General features: G+C 35.8%; 1 protein-coding gene across 1 annotated transcript in view; it reads left to right on the top strand.

The window, feature by feature from the left end:
- Positions 1-16,399, top strand: part of SLC16A7 (solute carrier family 16 member 7) — a 78,146-nt gene that overhangs the window by 49,935 nt on the left and 11,812 nt on the right. The window contains exon 3 of the mRNA XM_030959726.1: positions 15,907-16,050. Coding sequence (XP_030815586.1) covers positions 15,907-16,050 — 144 coding nt within the window. The remainder of the gene's footprint in view (positions 1-15,906; positions 16,051-16,399) is intronic.

Raw genomic sequence — 16,399 nt, 5'->3', positions numbered from 1 at the left:
ATACTTACAGAGTAATATTTCTGGTCCAACACACAGAGAAATTAAGGAATTAAAGAAAAAGGTCGAATACATTTGACCTCAAGTTCTCTTAGTTCATTCTTCTCTTTTTCAAAACTTTACCTCTCACTTTGTGCAGTGTTATCAGCCAAAGGTGATTAAGGAGCTTCTTATCACAGCTCGATCTGTTTCCAGTAAAAATGTTTTCATTGCTTTCAGTGTGGGTTTGATAGGAGCCACAGGGGCAACTATGAAAGCCATGTGACAGGTCTGGTGATTTCAGACAGAACTGACCTTGAGTTTTAGATTTCCTCAGGGAAAAAGCAGTTTGTTCACTCGCTGGTACTTAACTCTTTTTCTATCATTTTTCCAAGGACAGTTTCAGTTTGCGGTTTTTGTTTCTTTTGTTTGTTTGTTTGTTTGTTTGTTTGTTTTCTCAAAAAGCACTTTTTGGGTGTAACATTGGGTTATGAAGATTAGCTTGAGAGCTGATAAATCCTTTAAGTCATACCCAGCTGTGAAAGGTGGGACAGTCTTGCTGGTCTGAAGTTCAGAAAAGATAAAAGTTTCATTTAAATTCTGGATAATGTTTCTGAGTAAATAGTTGAAAATACATTTTTAGACTGCTTTGGAATAAAGATGCTATATAAGTGTATGGAGTGGACATTATAATTTTTCAAAACACACTTATTCTTTAAAAATGTAGCACTTAATATCTTCCTTTCTCTTCAGTATTGCATAAGTTATTCAAGTCCGAAGTTAAGTGTTTCCAAACAATAGAAAACCCTTGAAGGATTTTTCATATGACAGCACAAAAGTAACCTATAGACAAGTCCTCATTTTGACTTTGTCTAATATTAATTTGGAAAATAACATATCATATGGAATGTTCAAAATATTTGTGATTTTATCTCAGTGGGTGTTTTGGTGATATTGCTGTGAAGATGAAATGGCGTGCACGGTGGAGATGACAGTTGTGAAATCCATGTAACACAAACAACAGATGGTTATGGATTTTTACTTTTGGGCAGAACCTGGGTTCCTACACTTTTCTTCCTTCCTGATAACATTTTATAATTTCGGTTTTACGAATGCTGGCACAAGGAATTCAGTGGCCATCAATATGGAGATTGAGAAGCTTTCTTGAATTGACCTATCTCCTTTGTTGTCAGGGGCAAGTGTTTTTCCCCATCAGAATATGCAAAGTGTTGCATTTTAATAACCTCATTTAGAGTGCCCTTGAAAGCAGAACTTACTAACTTTCTGAGTTCCTCATGGGCATAAGGGAATACTTCACATTTAGCCTGAGATATATGAAAAGCATCTGTGTCAAGTTAATTTGAGACTCACAGATAAAAGGAAAAGGAGTCGTAATGAGGTTTCACAAGAACAGAGCATTTTGACTCTTACTACCAAATGGAGATAAGAGTAACAAAATATTATAAATATGCATTAGTTCAGTTCTTAAAAAACAAGACTTGGATGCTAAAGCCGGTGAAGGGTAATACAGCCAAGTCTTGTATTTCTTGCAAGGCTTTGAGTTTTCGTAAAACTGGACATTGTAGGGTAGCGTTCTGCAGAAGCAATGCATGTTTTAAACAGAGATGTTTTAAACAGAGATGTCTTCGTAGATATTTAGAAAACACTCTAAAATGGTCAAGGGAAGAAAGGTGAAAAAAAACCAAAACCATATCTGTTTTAGACGGTTTTATAAATTTTCTTTTCAAACAGGCTTGTCACCTTATGTACAGGAACAAGATGGGTTTTTACTCTGCAACTTGTTACATTTTGCTGAACAGAGAAGACCTAATTGCTAAACAGTCATTGCCTTTTGTGGATGCAATTTTGTCAAGTTTTCATGAAAAAAGGGTTTTGCTCAGGTCTGGATACACTTAGGAAGCCAGTCTCAAAGCTAAGTACATGCTTCCGTTGAGAGAAATGAGGAGTTTTTTGTCTTTTATTGTGTACTTGTGTTAATTTTCAGTAATTGTTTGCGCCGGCTAGCTATATACAGACATGAACAGGACGGGACCACTGATGGATGCGTCGGGAACCGTTTATTTTCCAGAATCTGTATAATACATAGTTTTTTCTATGCAAAGATCTTGACAGTTCGCATCTAGGCAGCAAGCCAAAGAAACTCACTTGTTACAAGTCACCAAATACTCATCCTAGCCAATTACACAGAGAGAAAGCATATTGACACCAATATAAGACCCTCTAACTTTATAGATTCCTACAATTGTCAGAAAGACATTACATGATACAGAGTTCCCACTGTGTTTCTACAATCCTCTTCTGATGTTCCAGCCATAGGGTATTGGTCATGGTTTGATTCATATGATCACCTGGGGCATGCTTTAGAGGTGAACATGACAGTGCTGGGTTAATGATTGTACTTGGTGATCTTAGAGGTCTTTCCCAACTTTAACAATTCCATGATTCTATAGAAATATTTGTGGTAACTTAAATTTAATTAACTTGAGCCTTTTACTAAAACAGGTCTCATTTACATAAAAGTAGGCAATGTGGATTGCATAATAAACATTAATTAATAACTCTCCCTTTGTAAGACTTTGTCTTGATCTTAATTTGGTTTTACAGACAGGGATTTCAATAAGTAAATAAATATTGACAGCTTTTTTATCTGCAAAAATGATGCTTTTTTGATTTCCACTTAGTTTCAATTAATAGGCCAAAGTCTAACAATAATAAATAACATGCATCATTTTCTAAGGAGCTAAAACTTTGGGTTTGTTTAAGAAAGGTACCAAGGGACAAACTGAGGCCTTTGATATGTTCACTGAGCTTGTAAAACTTTGAGGAAAGAATGCTTATTTTGTGAGTACTACAAATGTTGGATTAGTTCCCATATAGTTTTTCAGGGGATCATACAATGGCTGTGTTCGTGATGTGTGTTGGGTAATTCAAAGGTAATGGAACAATGGTCTAGCGCAACTGGGAATCATGAGACATTTATGCAGATACCAGAGAAGAACGTGGGGAAGGAAAAGTCTGTGTATACCATTGTAGTCACCCAGCACTTCAAATGAAAGAATAAACCCAGCACTTTACAAAGAACTTATTATAGAATTTTACTGGTCCATTGTTTTGGAATGTCTAACTATTCCCTTGTTTATTTTGAAGAGTATATTCAAGGAAAACAGAGTTGTACTGATATGTTTAGAAGGTATTCTGAGCCAGTATCAAATGGCAACAGCTGAGACGTACTGTGGTTCAAGATATGTAGTTATGCAGTCATTAGCAGGGGTGAGTGTGCCAGAGACTATGTGACAGGCTTACGGTGATGCCAGAGGAACAGCAGAAATAAAAAAATGTGATGGTTTAGAATGTTTTTTATGATTATATTAGGTACTCTTTAAATTGATTCACTAATTTTGAAGATTTTTGCAAAGACCACATGGTAAATGTGTTTAAATGCATAAACCATATGAAGCAATATTTAGGGGTCAAAAACCTTTTAATCTAATAGTGATATTCTGTTGAGATTCTGTACCTCCAAGAACACAAACAAATGCAGCTTTAGTAGGTAATACATGTTTTGTTGGTGCATACAAGCCAAAGAAAATCTTAGCTTTCTTTTCCACAAATTTTGGCAGGTGTTGTTTTGTTGTCAAGAAACAGTAAAGTATTTACATTGCAGTTCTGCAGTTCTGATTTTTGTTTGGAGTAATGTCTACTATGACATGACATCCAAATGAAAGAATGTGATTAAAACAGGAACTCTATTGTGAAATAAGATGTTGATTTCCTCATATGGTTCAAACATATCTGTTAACAGTTTCGCACTGATGATGGGAATGTGTGCCCGTTTGGTTTTCTATGTGTAATACTTTGAAACATGTACCATTAAGAGGTTTAATTTTTAGAAAACTTTGAAGAAAGTAATGGTATCCTTACAGCTTTTTTGCAATAGTAGCTGGAGAGAATATGAACAGGATTCATGTGTTTCATGTTCCTCAGCAAAGGCACCTATATCTGACCAGTTGTCTAGACATCTTCTGTTGTCAGTCAATAAAGATGGGAATTTCTAATTCATTCCTTCTGAAGCTAAGTGTCCAAAACACATCAAATACAAAGACCTCTTTGGCTTTTGAGTGCTAAAAGAATCCGGAGGTAAAGTTCAAAGTCTCCACAAATCTGAGTTGATGCCGCCCTATGTGATTGTTGCCCTACACCAATACATTATATTTTGCTACCTAGAGACCTTGAAATCTAAGAACATTCTTATTTGAGATACACACCCATTGTTAGGGGTTTTAAGCTTGTTGTGTTAAGGTTTGATTTCTTCTTTAATCTTCTTGTATGTTGAATGGGTTATAATTCTCCTAAGTTCCAGTGACACTGACTCAGTTGCATTAGTTTTAGTCCTATTAAAAATACCTGGTAATTTTAACAGTACCTTTGAGCTTGTAAATCTTCTCTTACCTTGCAATGACTTTCCTCATACCCGTAATTCCCTTTCTTCCATAAGCACTTAAAAAAAACCCATAACTGGCTTGTCTAATAATTGTCTAGGTTTACATTCTTCTGTAGCTGATTATAAGCTGATAGAAATCTGTGGACCTGTTATATTTTCTTATGCTCTGTGAATGATTTAAAAGTTAAATACAGTTCAGTCTCTTTGTAACAAGATCCCCAAACACTTCTCTTATCAGTATCAGCTGGCAGCACCAACTTTGTCATGCTGCAAACCTTACTCATACTGCTCTATGGAGGAATCCTTTGCTCTTCCTGGAACAGAACTTGCCTGACTGAAATTTGTAGTTCTTTTAAAAGGATGAGCTTCTCGGTCCCACATATATTGCTTCCAGATTTGCAGGATTTCCCAAAAACTCTGCAGCAGTTTTCAAGATGGGACTGGCACGAAAGGAGGCAGCGAATGTCCTATTTGGCCTTCCCTAGAAGGTGGAGTAATCTTATGTCCTTGGAAGTAAAATTTCACTCAGAAAAGCTTCTAGAGCAGTGCTGGTCTAAATTATTTGAATTACTGGCATATACCCAACCTGCAAAATTAATCTCTCCTTTTTGTGGCATTGCTAAGCTTTAAGTGTATGTAATAAAGTGAACGAGTCTGCTATTACTTGCCTTGTCAGAATTGTTGTAATTTTCAGAGCAGGAGGTAAATAAATAAAGTACAGGAGGTTTTACTTCTCAATATTTAACTTAAAGATTGTCTTTAGAAGAACTATACAATCCATAAGAAACCAAAGCCCCAGAATGGGTACCACGAAACATTTGATTAAGGAGCATAAGGGTCTAAAGCTGGAGAGAAGGAACACCTTTATTGATGATGTTACTCTCTTGTGAGAGACATCTAAAACAACTGCCTGGGACTCCATTCCAAGTATGAGCATTGGTGCTTATCCTGCAAGAAATACTTCATTTTAAATACCTTACTGATCTCATAAAGTTCAAAGTTAAATTTTTTTTTCACCTACCTAAAGTCAATAAGTCAACATATAAACATGTTTATATATTTATGCAAATATGTTCATCGTTAGGTGTGTTTGCAACATCGAGATTTCTTGACAGTGCACCTTCAATGACTTATATGATTTCAGAGGCATTCATTAAGATCTCATTTTTATTTATATTCACCTTAAAAAGACATGATTCATAAATGATTAATATCTTTTCCCCCAAATAAAATATAAATAAGATATAGAATACTAGCTTTGAAGATTTACAGGATTTGAGGAAAGCTGGTGGTATTCACTTTATTGAAGTAGTCATTGGATAAAACTTCTGACTTATTTGTTAGTAAGCTGATATCTGCTTCATAAATGGAAAACAAAAATCTAAGTAATTCACCTAATTCTTGACCTAAAGTATGAATGTCCTAATTTGGATTTTAATTTATTGGATTCCATAGAGCTCCAGTGCTGCAAAGTTCTCTGAGAAATCAGGAATCAGGGACTGTGACTGTAAGGATTATTCACTGAAACAACATATTCTGTAACAAAACATTTCCAGGTAGTGACCTAAAATTTATGATTCTCACATGGGAAAAGAATGTAGTCAACATTGGAGATGACTCTAAGGGGCTCAAGTCCCCTTACATGAACAATCACTCAGAGGAGTACACCTCACAGAATGAGATGTGGCAGTTCATCTCAGAGAGAAATTCAGTTTGTGTTAGGTGACTGCATATACAGTAATAAACACCACTTTGGGCTTATACTAAAATAAGAAACTGTAGAGTTGCAAGTTTCCTAAGACTGTTTGGTAATGATATGCAATATGATACCTAATAACCTTGGAAAAAATGTTTGTAATTATTTTGAGCTAAGAGGAAGAATTAGTTCCTGGTAATGCCACACAGTTATATTTTTAATTTGTTTATTTATATGGCAGAACACACTAGAGATATTTCAGAGTGAGTTTTTTTGAAGAGTTTTAATTTAACTGAAAGTTCTGAGGCTTGAAGTTTCTATTTCAGCTTGGGAATAAAATTGATGTTAAAGCATAAAGTTGGTTCATGCAATGCTTTTTGAATTTTCTGTATTGTTCCTTAAAAATCAACTAGCATGCCACATAATATATATGGGAGTGATTCTCTTGTCTTTTACACAGCACCATAGTTTATACCTGTGGAAAGAGTGTGCAAGGTTACATTTGCCACTGTGATTTAGAAGCTCTTCATATTTACTTACTCAAATGTAAACAGTAAGCTGAGTGCAAAGCACTTGACCCTATGCTCAGAGAGCCAGAGCTGAAGTGGCAAATGGGGTTAAGACAAGAACAAATTTGTATTATGGAATTTCTTCCAGATTATTTCACCTGATGTTATAAAAAAATTACCTGACAGGGTGTTCAGATATGCACATTGCCTAGATCAGGCAAAGTTCTGACCAATTGCTTTCCAGTAAGATGTATTAAAACTTACTAAAAGAAATGTAGTTCCTCTTGTAGGAAGAAAATATTACTTTCCTCAGTAAACCTCAGTAATATTCTCCTCACAGGCACACATAGTAAATCTTTGCAGAAGTAGGTATATTTCATTGGATTATTTTAATATGTTCTTGCTGAAGAATGTCAACATAATTCTTTAGTGGAAAGGTAGCTCCAGAAATGCATGATGCTCCAGCAGTATCTGTAATACAAATGATGAAAAGCCTGTATTTTAATGGGCACTAATTTATTTTGAATTTATGATGCATCACAGTCATTAGAAAGCTGCTTTATATTACTAGATGGAGAATAAGGTTTCTGCCAGTGGCAGGTTGTTTTATTTCTTCACAGCAGGTAAAAAAAACCCTCTTTTTTCAAAAGCCACACAGATACTATCTTCAGGTGCAAGAGGATGGGACTAGGTCACCAAGCCCCTTCATGTTGCTTTTTGAAGCAGAGCTCAAATACTCCTTGTTCATGTAAGCAGAGCCAACCTAGACTTTCCCACCCGCTCACTTTCAGAAAATCTTGTCTATGGAGGTGCATCTTCTGCTCTACAAAGCAGAATGTGTAGAGAATGTTATGAATGTTGTTTCCTCTCTAGTCCAGCCAAAATGCAAATGCCATAACAGCCTTTGTCCAACTCCCTTATAATATATTTCTTTTCCACTGTCCAAGTCCCAGGCTTTTTCTAGTATTTTTTCCTGACTCTTTCACTCCTAACTTGGTCATAACTTATTCTAATTTTGATTGAGTCCACAAAATAAATGGCATGTGACTCTACACAGAGAACAATTTAAAAATTTGAAACCACATCAAGTAAAGCTTTTTCTAAAGCAGATGGAAATCTGAAAGTGACAGTTCTGATGAGAAAACATATGTGAGGTGGGTATGGGAATATGCAAAGATAAACTGATATCTACTCAGATGTAAAGATTTAAGAAATTTATCTGATTTCTCCATCAATTTCATTGCATAGAGTTATTCTGAGACATGTGTTTGTCCATAAAAGGCTAGAGACATGCAAGGAAAATAGAGTGAGAAGATATTAGAAACCACTCTTAAATTTTTGATTATTCAGTAAATATTTTACTAAATATTATTTTTAGAAAGCAGTTAAATATAGGTTGTCTCAAATTTAAGCAAATTGGAAATCATAGGCTCATTGAATGATTGGGTTGGGACACTTTCAGAATTTTATGCATGTTGACTGAGTTGTCCTCAAAATTTCAACTTCTTTTAGGGTTTAATAAAGGCTACTAATTTGAGCACAGTTGAACATGCATTGACAAAATGAAAAACATCACATCACATAAATCTTGTTACTGTTTTTGATCAAGAGTTATTTTGATAACTTTTGGCTGTTCATTATTCTAATTTTGATTTCTTTTTCTTCATGTTTCTAAGCATTTAACAGTTTATATTGCTTTTAGTCTTTTTGACCAGGAGGACAAATAGTCAGTGTTTTTTACTTTATATATAATTCTATAATATAACAGCTTTTTCTCAATATAAGCATGTGCTATTTTTTCACTTGTCTGAAAACAGGGAAAAAACCAAAGCAAATGAAGCTTTACAGAGAGTCTCAGTTTTAATTGGCAGCTGAATGTATTTTGAAAAATAGTGGGGAACTAGTATGGTCCCATTAATACACTACCACTGTCTCCACTTAGACTCTAAATTGGTGCCAAAAACTAATGAGAATGCTTAGTTCAGATTTTATATGGCGTCTTTAAAACACAGATAAATTCCCTTCCCCCTTCTGTTTCGTTTGTCCTTTCTCTTCCCCTCACTCTTCCCTTTTCCCTTTTCCCTCCATGTTCCCACTCCCTCAGCATGCTGGGAACGATGTATCATTAAATATTTATTTTATTACTAAGTATAATATTTTATTAGCATCAAATTATTTAGAAATTATGGTTTAATTTATGGTCTAATTTATGGTTTGTAAAGGAGTTTGGGAAACTGACACACTTAGGCTTCTAAATGTTAGCACTGAAAGACGCCATATGCATTTTACTGGATATTAGTAAAAAAGCTGTAATTAAAATGATAATGCTTTAAGTTTTGGGTTTTTTTCTATAAAATAGAGTTTAAGCCTGATGCTACTGATATGTTAAGTGCATTTGGAAATAATCTTACAGTGTTATTGACAATGACCTAAATATGATGTCTTCTGTGGACACTTCCAAGTTATAAATACATACATACAGATTTATACTTCTCATCACATTTATTCTAAGTATGTAGATGAGATTTAATGATCCACTCATGATCCATAATTCACAGTAAGAGGTCCAGAGACACATCATAGGTAATAGATTCAGTATTTTCAATTTGAAGTTTAATTATACAGTGCAAAACTGAGAGCAGAAAGGAATATGATAAAGGAGCAACTGAGAGGAAGAAGTGTCTTGCGCTATCTCTGAAATTACATATTATTGCCTGCAACAGTATATAAGGGATAATTTCTAAGTTGAGTTAGTTATAATATTATTCTGGAAGAAAAAAAATAAACTGTAGGATGGGGTGCAGGATGGGAATGGGATATTGTATGAACTTTAATATGATGGGCAATTTGTAGAAGACAGAGAAATCCAAATGACAATATTAATCTTAACTGAAGTTGGCTGAATCTTTCAGTGTAAATGCATTATCTGAAAAATTTATTGGTTTGAGTTGGAGAGAATACATTCCTAAGAATACAATAGCCTGGTCTATTGTATTTGTTATGACTTTTTGCTCTCTAAAATTCTGCTGGGCAGAATTGACAAAGTATTATTCTGCTTCCAGGAAAAGTAGCCAGGAATTTTTTAGGGGTTATAAAAATAATGAATGATAATAGAGAATAATAAATAGAAGGTGGTGAGTAATGAACATCTACAATTATTGTGTTCACATGTGCATACACAGGAAACCAAATATAAGGAAACTTTTAAAGAATGCTGAAATATTTTTCTGCATCTTATTTCTTTTCATGATAAAGGTGTCAATATGAAATGTGGGCAGTTAATTTTGGGCCAGAGCTTTTTTACTCGGTGTTTTACATATATGTTTCTGAAATCTGCTGAGTGTTCAGTAGCTCATAGAATTACACTAATTTCCTATTAAATATGATGAAATCTCATATTGTTCATTTCAAAAGAAATGTCAGAATTTTTCTTAAAGTCTTCTGCATTGTGATCAAGTGTTTTTGCCTTTCATGAAAAAAAATTCTGCAGTAGAGCATGCAAAACATAATTAATATAAAGCATTGATACGTATCCATGTAAATAATAATCAGTCTGGCTACTCCTTGATTAAAAACTGGGCACTTTTCCAGCTTTTTAAAATTCATAGATATAGAGCAATTTGCTAACTTGAAGACATTTTCTAAATTACATGGTCCATAACTCCATACACATTTGCGCCCTAACAAACAAAAAAAAACCTGCAAGCCAAACAAGAGCTTTAATCAAAATATGTAAAACCCTTGATTCATGTCTCTGATGTGTTGCTAGAAAAGCACAAATACCAAAGCAGATCAAGTGATGCCTCCATAAAAGCAATACATTTAGAGCAAGTACCAGCACCACTGATCACTTCTTTTGTTTCTCCTGAACATTTCAGGAAAAGGCAGCTTATATTTGCAGTCAGACATATGTGTTTCTGACCTCAGCACTTCACTTCAAAACTTGCAGGTGTAGTCTTTTTGGGAGGAAGAACCGTGAGGAAGAAGCCAGAGTTGAGCACTCTTCCATCAGGCTCCTGTGTGTTACCAGATAAAATTACTACATTCCTTATAAACCTCCAAGGAATAGATGAAGGTCAAATTAATGTTCATTAGAGATCAAAAGATAAAAGCTTGATGGAATACAAGGCTCCTTCAGGACACCAGTGAGAATGTGAGCATTCAGAAGAATGACACTGAGGGAATGTATTTAAGAGCAGGGGAAGTGGAGAGCCAAGTGTGATAGATGGTTGAGCAGCTGACTGCGTCCTCCCTGGCAGGCTGAGCTTTTAGCTGCTGAGCTCTCCTCTCTCATAGTCTAACAGCCCTAACTCATTGTTACACATTTCTGTTTGGTGGTATTTACTGCAAGAGCATATTTTCTCATTGCTTTCTGTCAAGGTTACTGTGTTTTCTAGGTTTATGGAATCAGTGCAGCCAGTTGTAAATGTTATATGAAATGGAAAAAAAAATGCTGCCAAATGCACAGAGAACTACAGAGAAAACTGTCCAAGGATTCTTGAACTAATTTACTTCACTGCTGTTACACAAACGCATGGGATATGTCAGAAATGCAGGTTACCATTCCCAGAAACATGATAAAAAATACAAATATAAAAAAAATGCAAAAATAGTTGCATGACTTTTTAATATTTTTTTTTTTCTGTCTAAAGCCTGTCCAAAAATACTAAAAGAATTTAACAAAAGCTTTTGAATGAGAGATTAAACTGTCACAGAATGCATAATATTTGGTTTGCAGAGGTCATCTCTCTGGATTTCTGGAAATTCTTTGACCTGACCCCTGCATCCTTGTCTCTAAATTGGAGAGAGATGGACTTGATGAGTGGACTTTAGCTGGATAAGGAATTAGTCGGACAGCCACCTCCAGAGGATAGCGGTCAATGTCTCAGAGTCCTGATGGACATCTGTGACACATGGTGTCTCTCAGGGGTCTGCACTGGGACTTTATTTTTTATTATTATAAATTATAATATGTAATATCTTCATTAATGACAGGAATGAAGGGATCAAGTGCTCCCTCAGCAAGTTTGCAGATGACACTGAGCTGAGTAGTGCAGGTGACACAGGAGTGGTGCAGTTGACACAGGATGCATCCAGAGAGACCTGGACAGACCTGAGCAGTGGGTTCATGGGAATCTCATGGGGTTTGACAAGGCCAAGGGCAGGGTGCTGCACCTGGGCTGGGGCAAACCCTGGTATCAGCACAGGCTGGGGATGGACAGATGGAGAGCAGCCCTGCTGAGAGGGACTCGGGTGTGCTGGGGGAGGAGAGGCTGGACATGTCCCAGCCATGGGCACTCCCAGCACAGAGAGCCAAACGTGTCCTGGGCTGCATCCAAAGCAGCGTGGGCAGCGGGGCCAGGGAGGGGATTCCTCTCTGCTCTGCTCTGTACTGCCCCTATATTCTGCAAGCTGCAGTGTTGCATCCCTCTGTGAGATGCCCAGCACAGGAAAGAGCATTGACCTGTTAGATCAAGTCCAGAGGAGGTCACCAAGATGATTAGAGGGATGAAGCATCTCTCCTTTGGGGAAAGATTGAGAGAATTGGGGTTGTTCAGCCTGGAAAAGAGAGGGCTGTGGTGTAACCTAATTATGGCCTTCTACTACTTGAAGGGACCCTCCAAGAAGGATGGAGAGACATTTTTTTGCAAATGACCTTAAAGGGTTTGAAACTAGATGACCTTTAAAATCCCTTGCCACCCAGGCCAATCTATGACTGATGGTATGATTTAGTTCCAACCCCCCTGCCATGGACAGGACATCTGCCAGTAGACTGGAATATTCAGAGCCACATCCAACCTGGCCTAGAACACTTACGGGGTGGGGCAGCCACAGCTTCTCTGGGCAACCCCTTGCAGCAGCTCACCAGCCTCACAGGGGAGATTTTCTTCATGACATCTAATCTAAATGTACTCTTAGCATCCCCAACTTCTTTGTGCACAAGTGCAAGTAAATGCTCTTTTGAACCTGTGAAACAGAGCATAGGTGTCACAGTATTATAGATTTTGTATGAAACATCATAAACATCTCCAAAATGCATGATCCCATCTCTGCTCACACAGCTGAAATGACTTTTGCTACTTTTCCCTTGGCATAATGACAAACAATGTGAAAAGCAGCTATTTTTTCTTGTCTTATAAAGCACAGCCCTTGCTGAAACTGTTTTTCAGTGGTGCTGGTTACAGTTGCTGCCTCACAGCCTGGTCCTTTGCCTGAAACAGAAAGATATAAAACAAAAGTACAGCTGTGAGAGTGTTAGCATATTATGATAATGGTCTTAAATTTGCTTTAGGGAGTGTATAATCTTTTGTGGCTGATGGTTAGTGGGTGTTAAGGGAGAGACCAGAGTAAATATTCTTGTGGGTCTCCTGACTTAACATCTGTTATGCAGTTACTTCAGGCTTTGGAAAAGTAGATTCAGAGATCCAGCAGTCCTTTAGTGCATTAACATATATTAATGTATAGCAAGGTTTTGGCAGTGTAATAGTATTTAAACAGCTTAATCTTCCATTGTCTAAAAAGAAAGAATATACAGGGAATGCTGGCATGTGAGTATTACTTAAATAATTGTAGAAGATGTTAGATGTGGCAAGAAATTTGTACAAGGCTATAAAACATATGATGGCAGGAAAACAGCTGGAATTTATTTAGAAACATCTATGTTAAGGCATGAAAATGCATTATTTTATGAGATTTCATAACAAAGTGTATACACAGTTGTCAGAATAAAATGTTTAACCTACTTATCACATTGGAAGAGTGTCCTAGATAATTTAGGGAGCTTAAACTAACTTTGTGGCTTGTACAAAAATTAATATTTCCCACATGCACAAATTTTAAATTAAAATACTGGAATATACATAAAGAAAACCTCAAATTAAGGGAGCTGTGGTGGTAAGTACATATCATCAACTTAAAGAAAACACCTCAAAGGGAGTATTATACTTGAAGGATTTTTAAATTCATGATACATTCCAAATTTATGTAATTTGAAAGTATAGAATCAGGCTCAGACAACCTATCTGAATTAATACATCCATATTTGAGCTCAGTTATTAGGTCTTGTAGGTGAAGCTAACATTATGTGCTTTGATCTGGAAAGCTGTAACTTAAAGTCCCAGCCTAACTGCTACAGTGAAGATCAGCAGAGATGCAGTTTTCCTGTTCCTGGTAAGGAACTGTCTGTTAGCAAGCACTAAACAAGTTTTTCATTTTCAATTTTGTAAATACTTCCATGTCATCACAGGAAGAAGAACTGGGAAATAATTAAAAAAATTAAAAATAATTGTTTTTATATGTCGTAAGTGAATACTGTTACTGTGTTTAGCAATAACAACTAGATTTTTTACTTGCCTTAGATTTATTTATTTTTAAACTTACAGCTATTATTTGATAATGGGATGAAACTTTTTGCTTTGAGTTAAAAAGAGATTTCCAGTTAAAAAGTTCTTTTTTTTTACTTAGAGAAATTATTTCTATTGTTTACATATTTCAAAGGGGCTTGCTTTCTAACTCAGACACAAGCCCAACCATTAATTTTCGAAACATAAATCTATAAAAAGAAATCATGTTCTTCCATGTTTCACTGCTTTCTTCATATGGTCTCAAAGGGGAAAGCCTTTCTATCACAGTTCTGCTTAGTGGCTCCCTTCTAATGGAAATAAAGAAATGTTAGTCATGTCATCATGTAAGCTGTCAGTTAAACGTTTTAGTGCTTCATTAGTGTTCTAAAGTCTTTTAATAAGTCCCTGGGCTGTTGTCTATTTCGGTGTCCATTCCATGCTTGTGGATGTTTAAGTCTGTGGGCTTCAATATATAGCTATGCTTAAGACTCCTTGGGACTCAAGCTATTTAATGAATTCACAAACTAAGATCCAAACATGACTCAAATCTTTGCTTTCTAGTCAAGTTAACTTCAAGTTGATCTCTGTATTAATGAGCTATTAGAAAAGACAGGCAGGCACAGGACAACTCTATTGTAGAAGCTTATTTCCATAAGGAAGTAAGGTAAAAATTGATCATTTGGCATATTTTTAAGACTTCTGTTGTGTATATGCAAATAGTAATTAACATTTTCAGCCTATCAATAATAATTCTCTAATGCATTTAAGGTAATTCAAAGACTGGAGTCTAAAATATAACTTTGCCTATGAAAGCACACTTTTAAATTTCATTTGATTTGGCTTTTCACTGCATGAAGTTTCTGGGATTTATTCCTTTAGATTTTCATAAAAAAAGAGACTTAAAACTGTTACCAGTATAGTGCAGGGAACTCAGATGCAAATCAAGGCATTCCATTTTGTGCTAGGTATGTCCTCTGTCTTAAGTTTGAAATGCATTGCTTTCTATGATGTTGGGTTTTTTGGGTTCTTTGCTTTTATTTTTAAAAAAATTTGTATTGGATAACTTATGTTATTGCAAAAGCAAGACTGTTTGTAATGGTTTGGACCAAATATAGTGCAACCAGATGCTATGCAGGTTTACCTAAAGAGCTTTGACAACCTCTTAGTCTTGATATGTAGCACACCATCTATTCTAGCCAAGGTTGTTCAAAAACATATAATGTATGTCATGCTAAATTGCACACTAGCTGTTTGGTTAGTATGGATGTAATTATACCATAAACTGAATTGCAGTTGAAACTGGAAAATGGACCTAGAGCAATATTTTTAAATTTTATAGGTTTTTATGCTAAACCACATTTTAGATTTTCCCAGGCAGTCTGTAGTTATCTTACTGTGCATTAGTACTCCTCTCTTGATAAGGTAAGGGAAAGCAAGCCTCAGAGGCCAGAGATTTATGTTCTGATTTGACAATATTTTTAAGCCTATGTGTGGTTCTAAGTAGGGGTGCAGGACATGCTGCAGTTTTAAGTAATTTTAGTCTGCTTGCCTGGAGGCTCCTCCTGCTCTATGGAGTTTTGATACCTGTCTCATACTTGAAATTCTTCAGTCCTTGCTCTTTCAAAACTTTCATTGACCGATCTTGGTATTGATTGTTCGTGAACTGTAACAATCCCTCTTGTTTGTCTGATGTCTTTAATCTTTTTATCCATCTCCATAACTAATCAATATTTATATTGTCATGGAGGCAGTATATCCACATCCAGTCTTGTGTCTGCAATTTCAGAGTGTTTGTAAGACAGATTGGTATAGAAACAGTTTAACGTTTTCTGGGATGGAAGAGGAAAGCATTCCAATGTGTTGTAAATACAAAGATAGAGTTACCTGTTACCTGAAATTGCATTTTCTTTCTACCAACAGGTCCCATAAGCAGCATTTTGGTGAATAAGTATGGTAGTCGGCCTGTGATGATAGCAGGGGGTATCCTCTGTTCTTTTGGAATGATTGCATCCTCTTTCTGCAATAGTGTCCTTGAGCTGTATATATGTATCGGTGTGGTTGGAGGTAAGAGTCCCGTTTAAAAGGTTATATTATGTTATAACAAACTATTTCTAATATTGTTCTACAAATGAGCCTCACTGATCAAGAATTCTCTATGCAATCCAAGAAGGTAGTAATATCAGTTAATTTCAGCTATCTAATCCTTTAAATTAACTGGCATGATATTAAATTATTTCTTAGGACGATTCAGAAACAACTGATGAATTTATTCAATAAATGCTATATGTATGTACTTTTCCACATTGCACTATAATTGCAGTATAAAAATTGATTGGCTCATGACAGCACTTATTACAGTCACTTGTGTACAATTTCACATTTGTTGTTTTAGCTTTCAGTCATGTTGCGCTGC

This window comes from Camarhynchus parvulus, chromosome 1A (genome assembly GCF_901933205.1).
Source record: "Camarhynchus parvulus chromosome 1A, STF_HiC, whole genome shotgun sequence".
Taxonomy (NCBI): Eukaryota; Metazoa; Chordata; class Aves; order Passeriformes; family Thraupidae; genus Camarhynchus; species Camarhynchus parvulus.
Note: the sequence above shows the minus strand (reverse complement) of the source record. Positions and strands in the feature narration are given on the sequence as shown.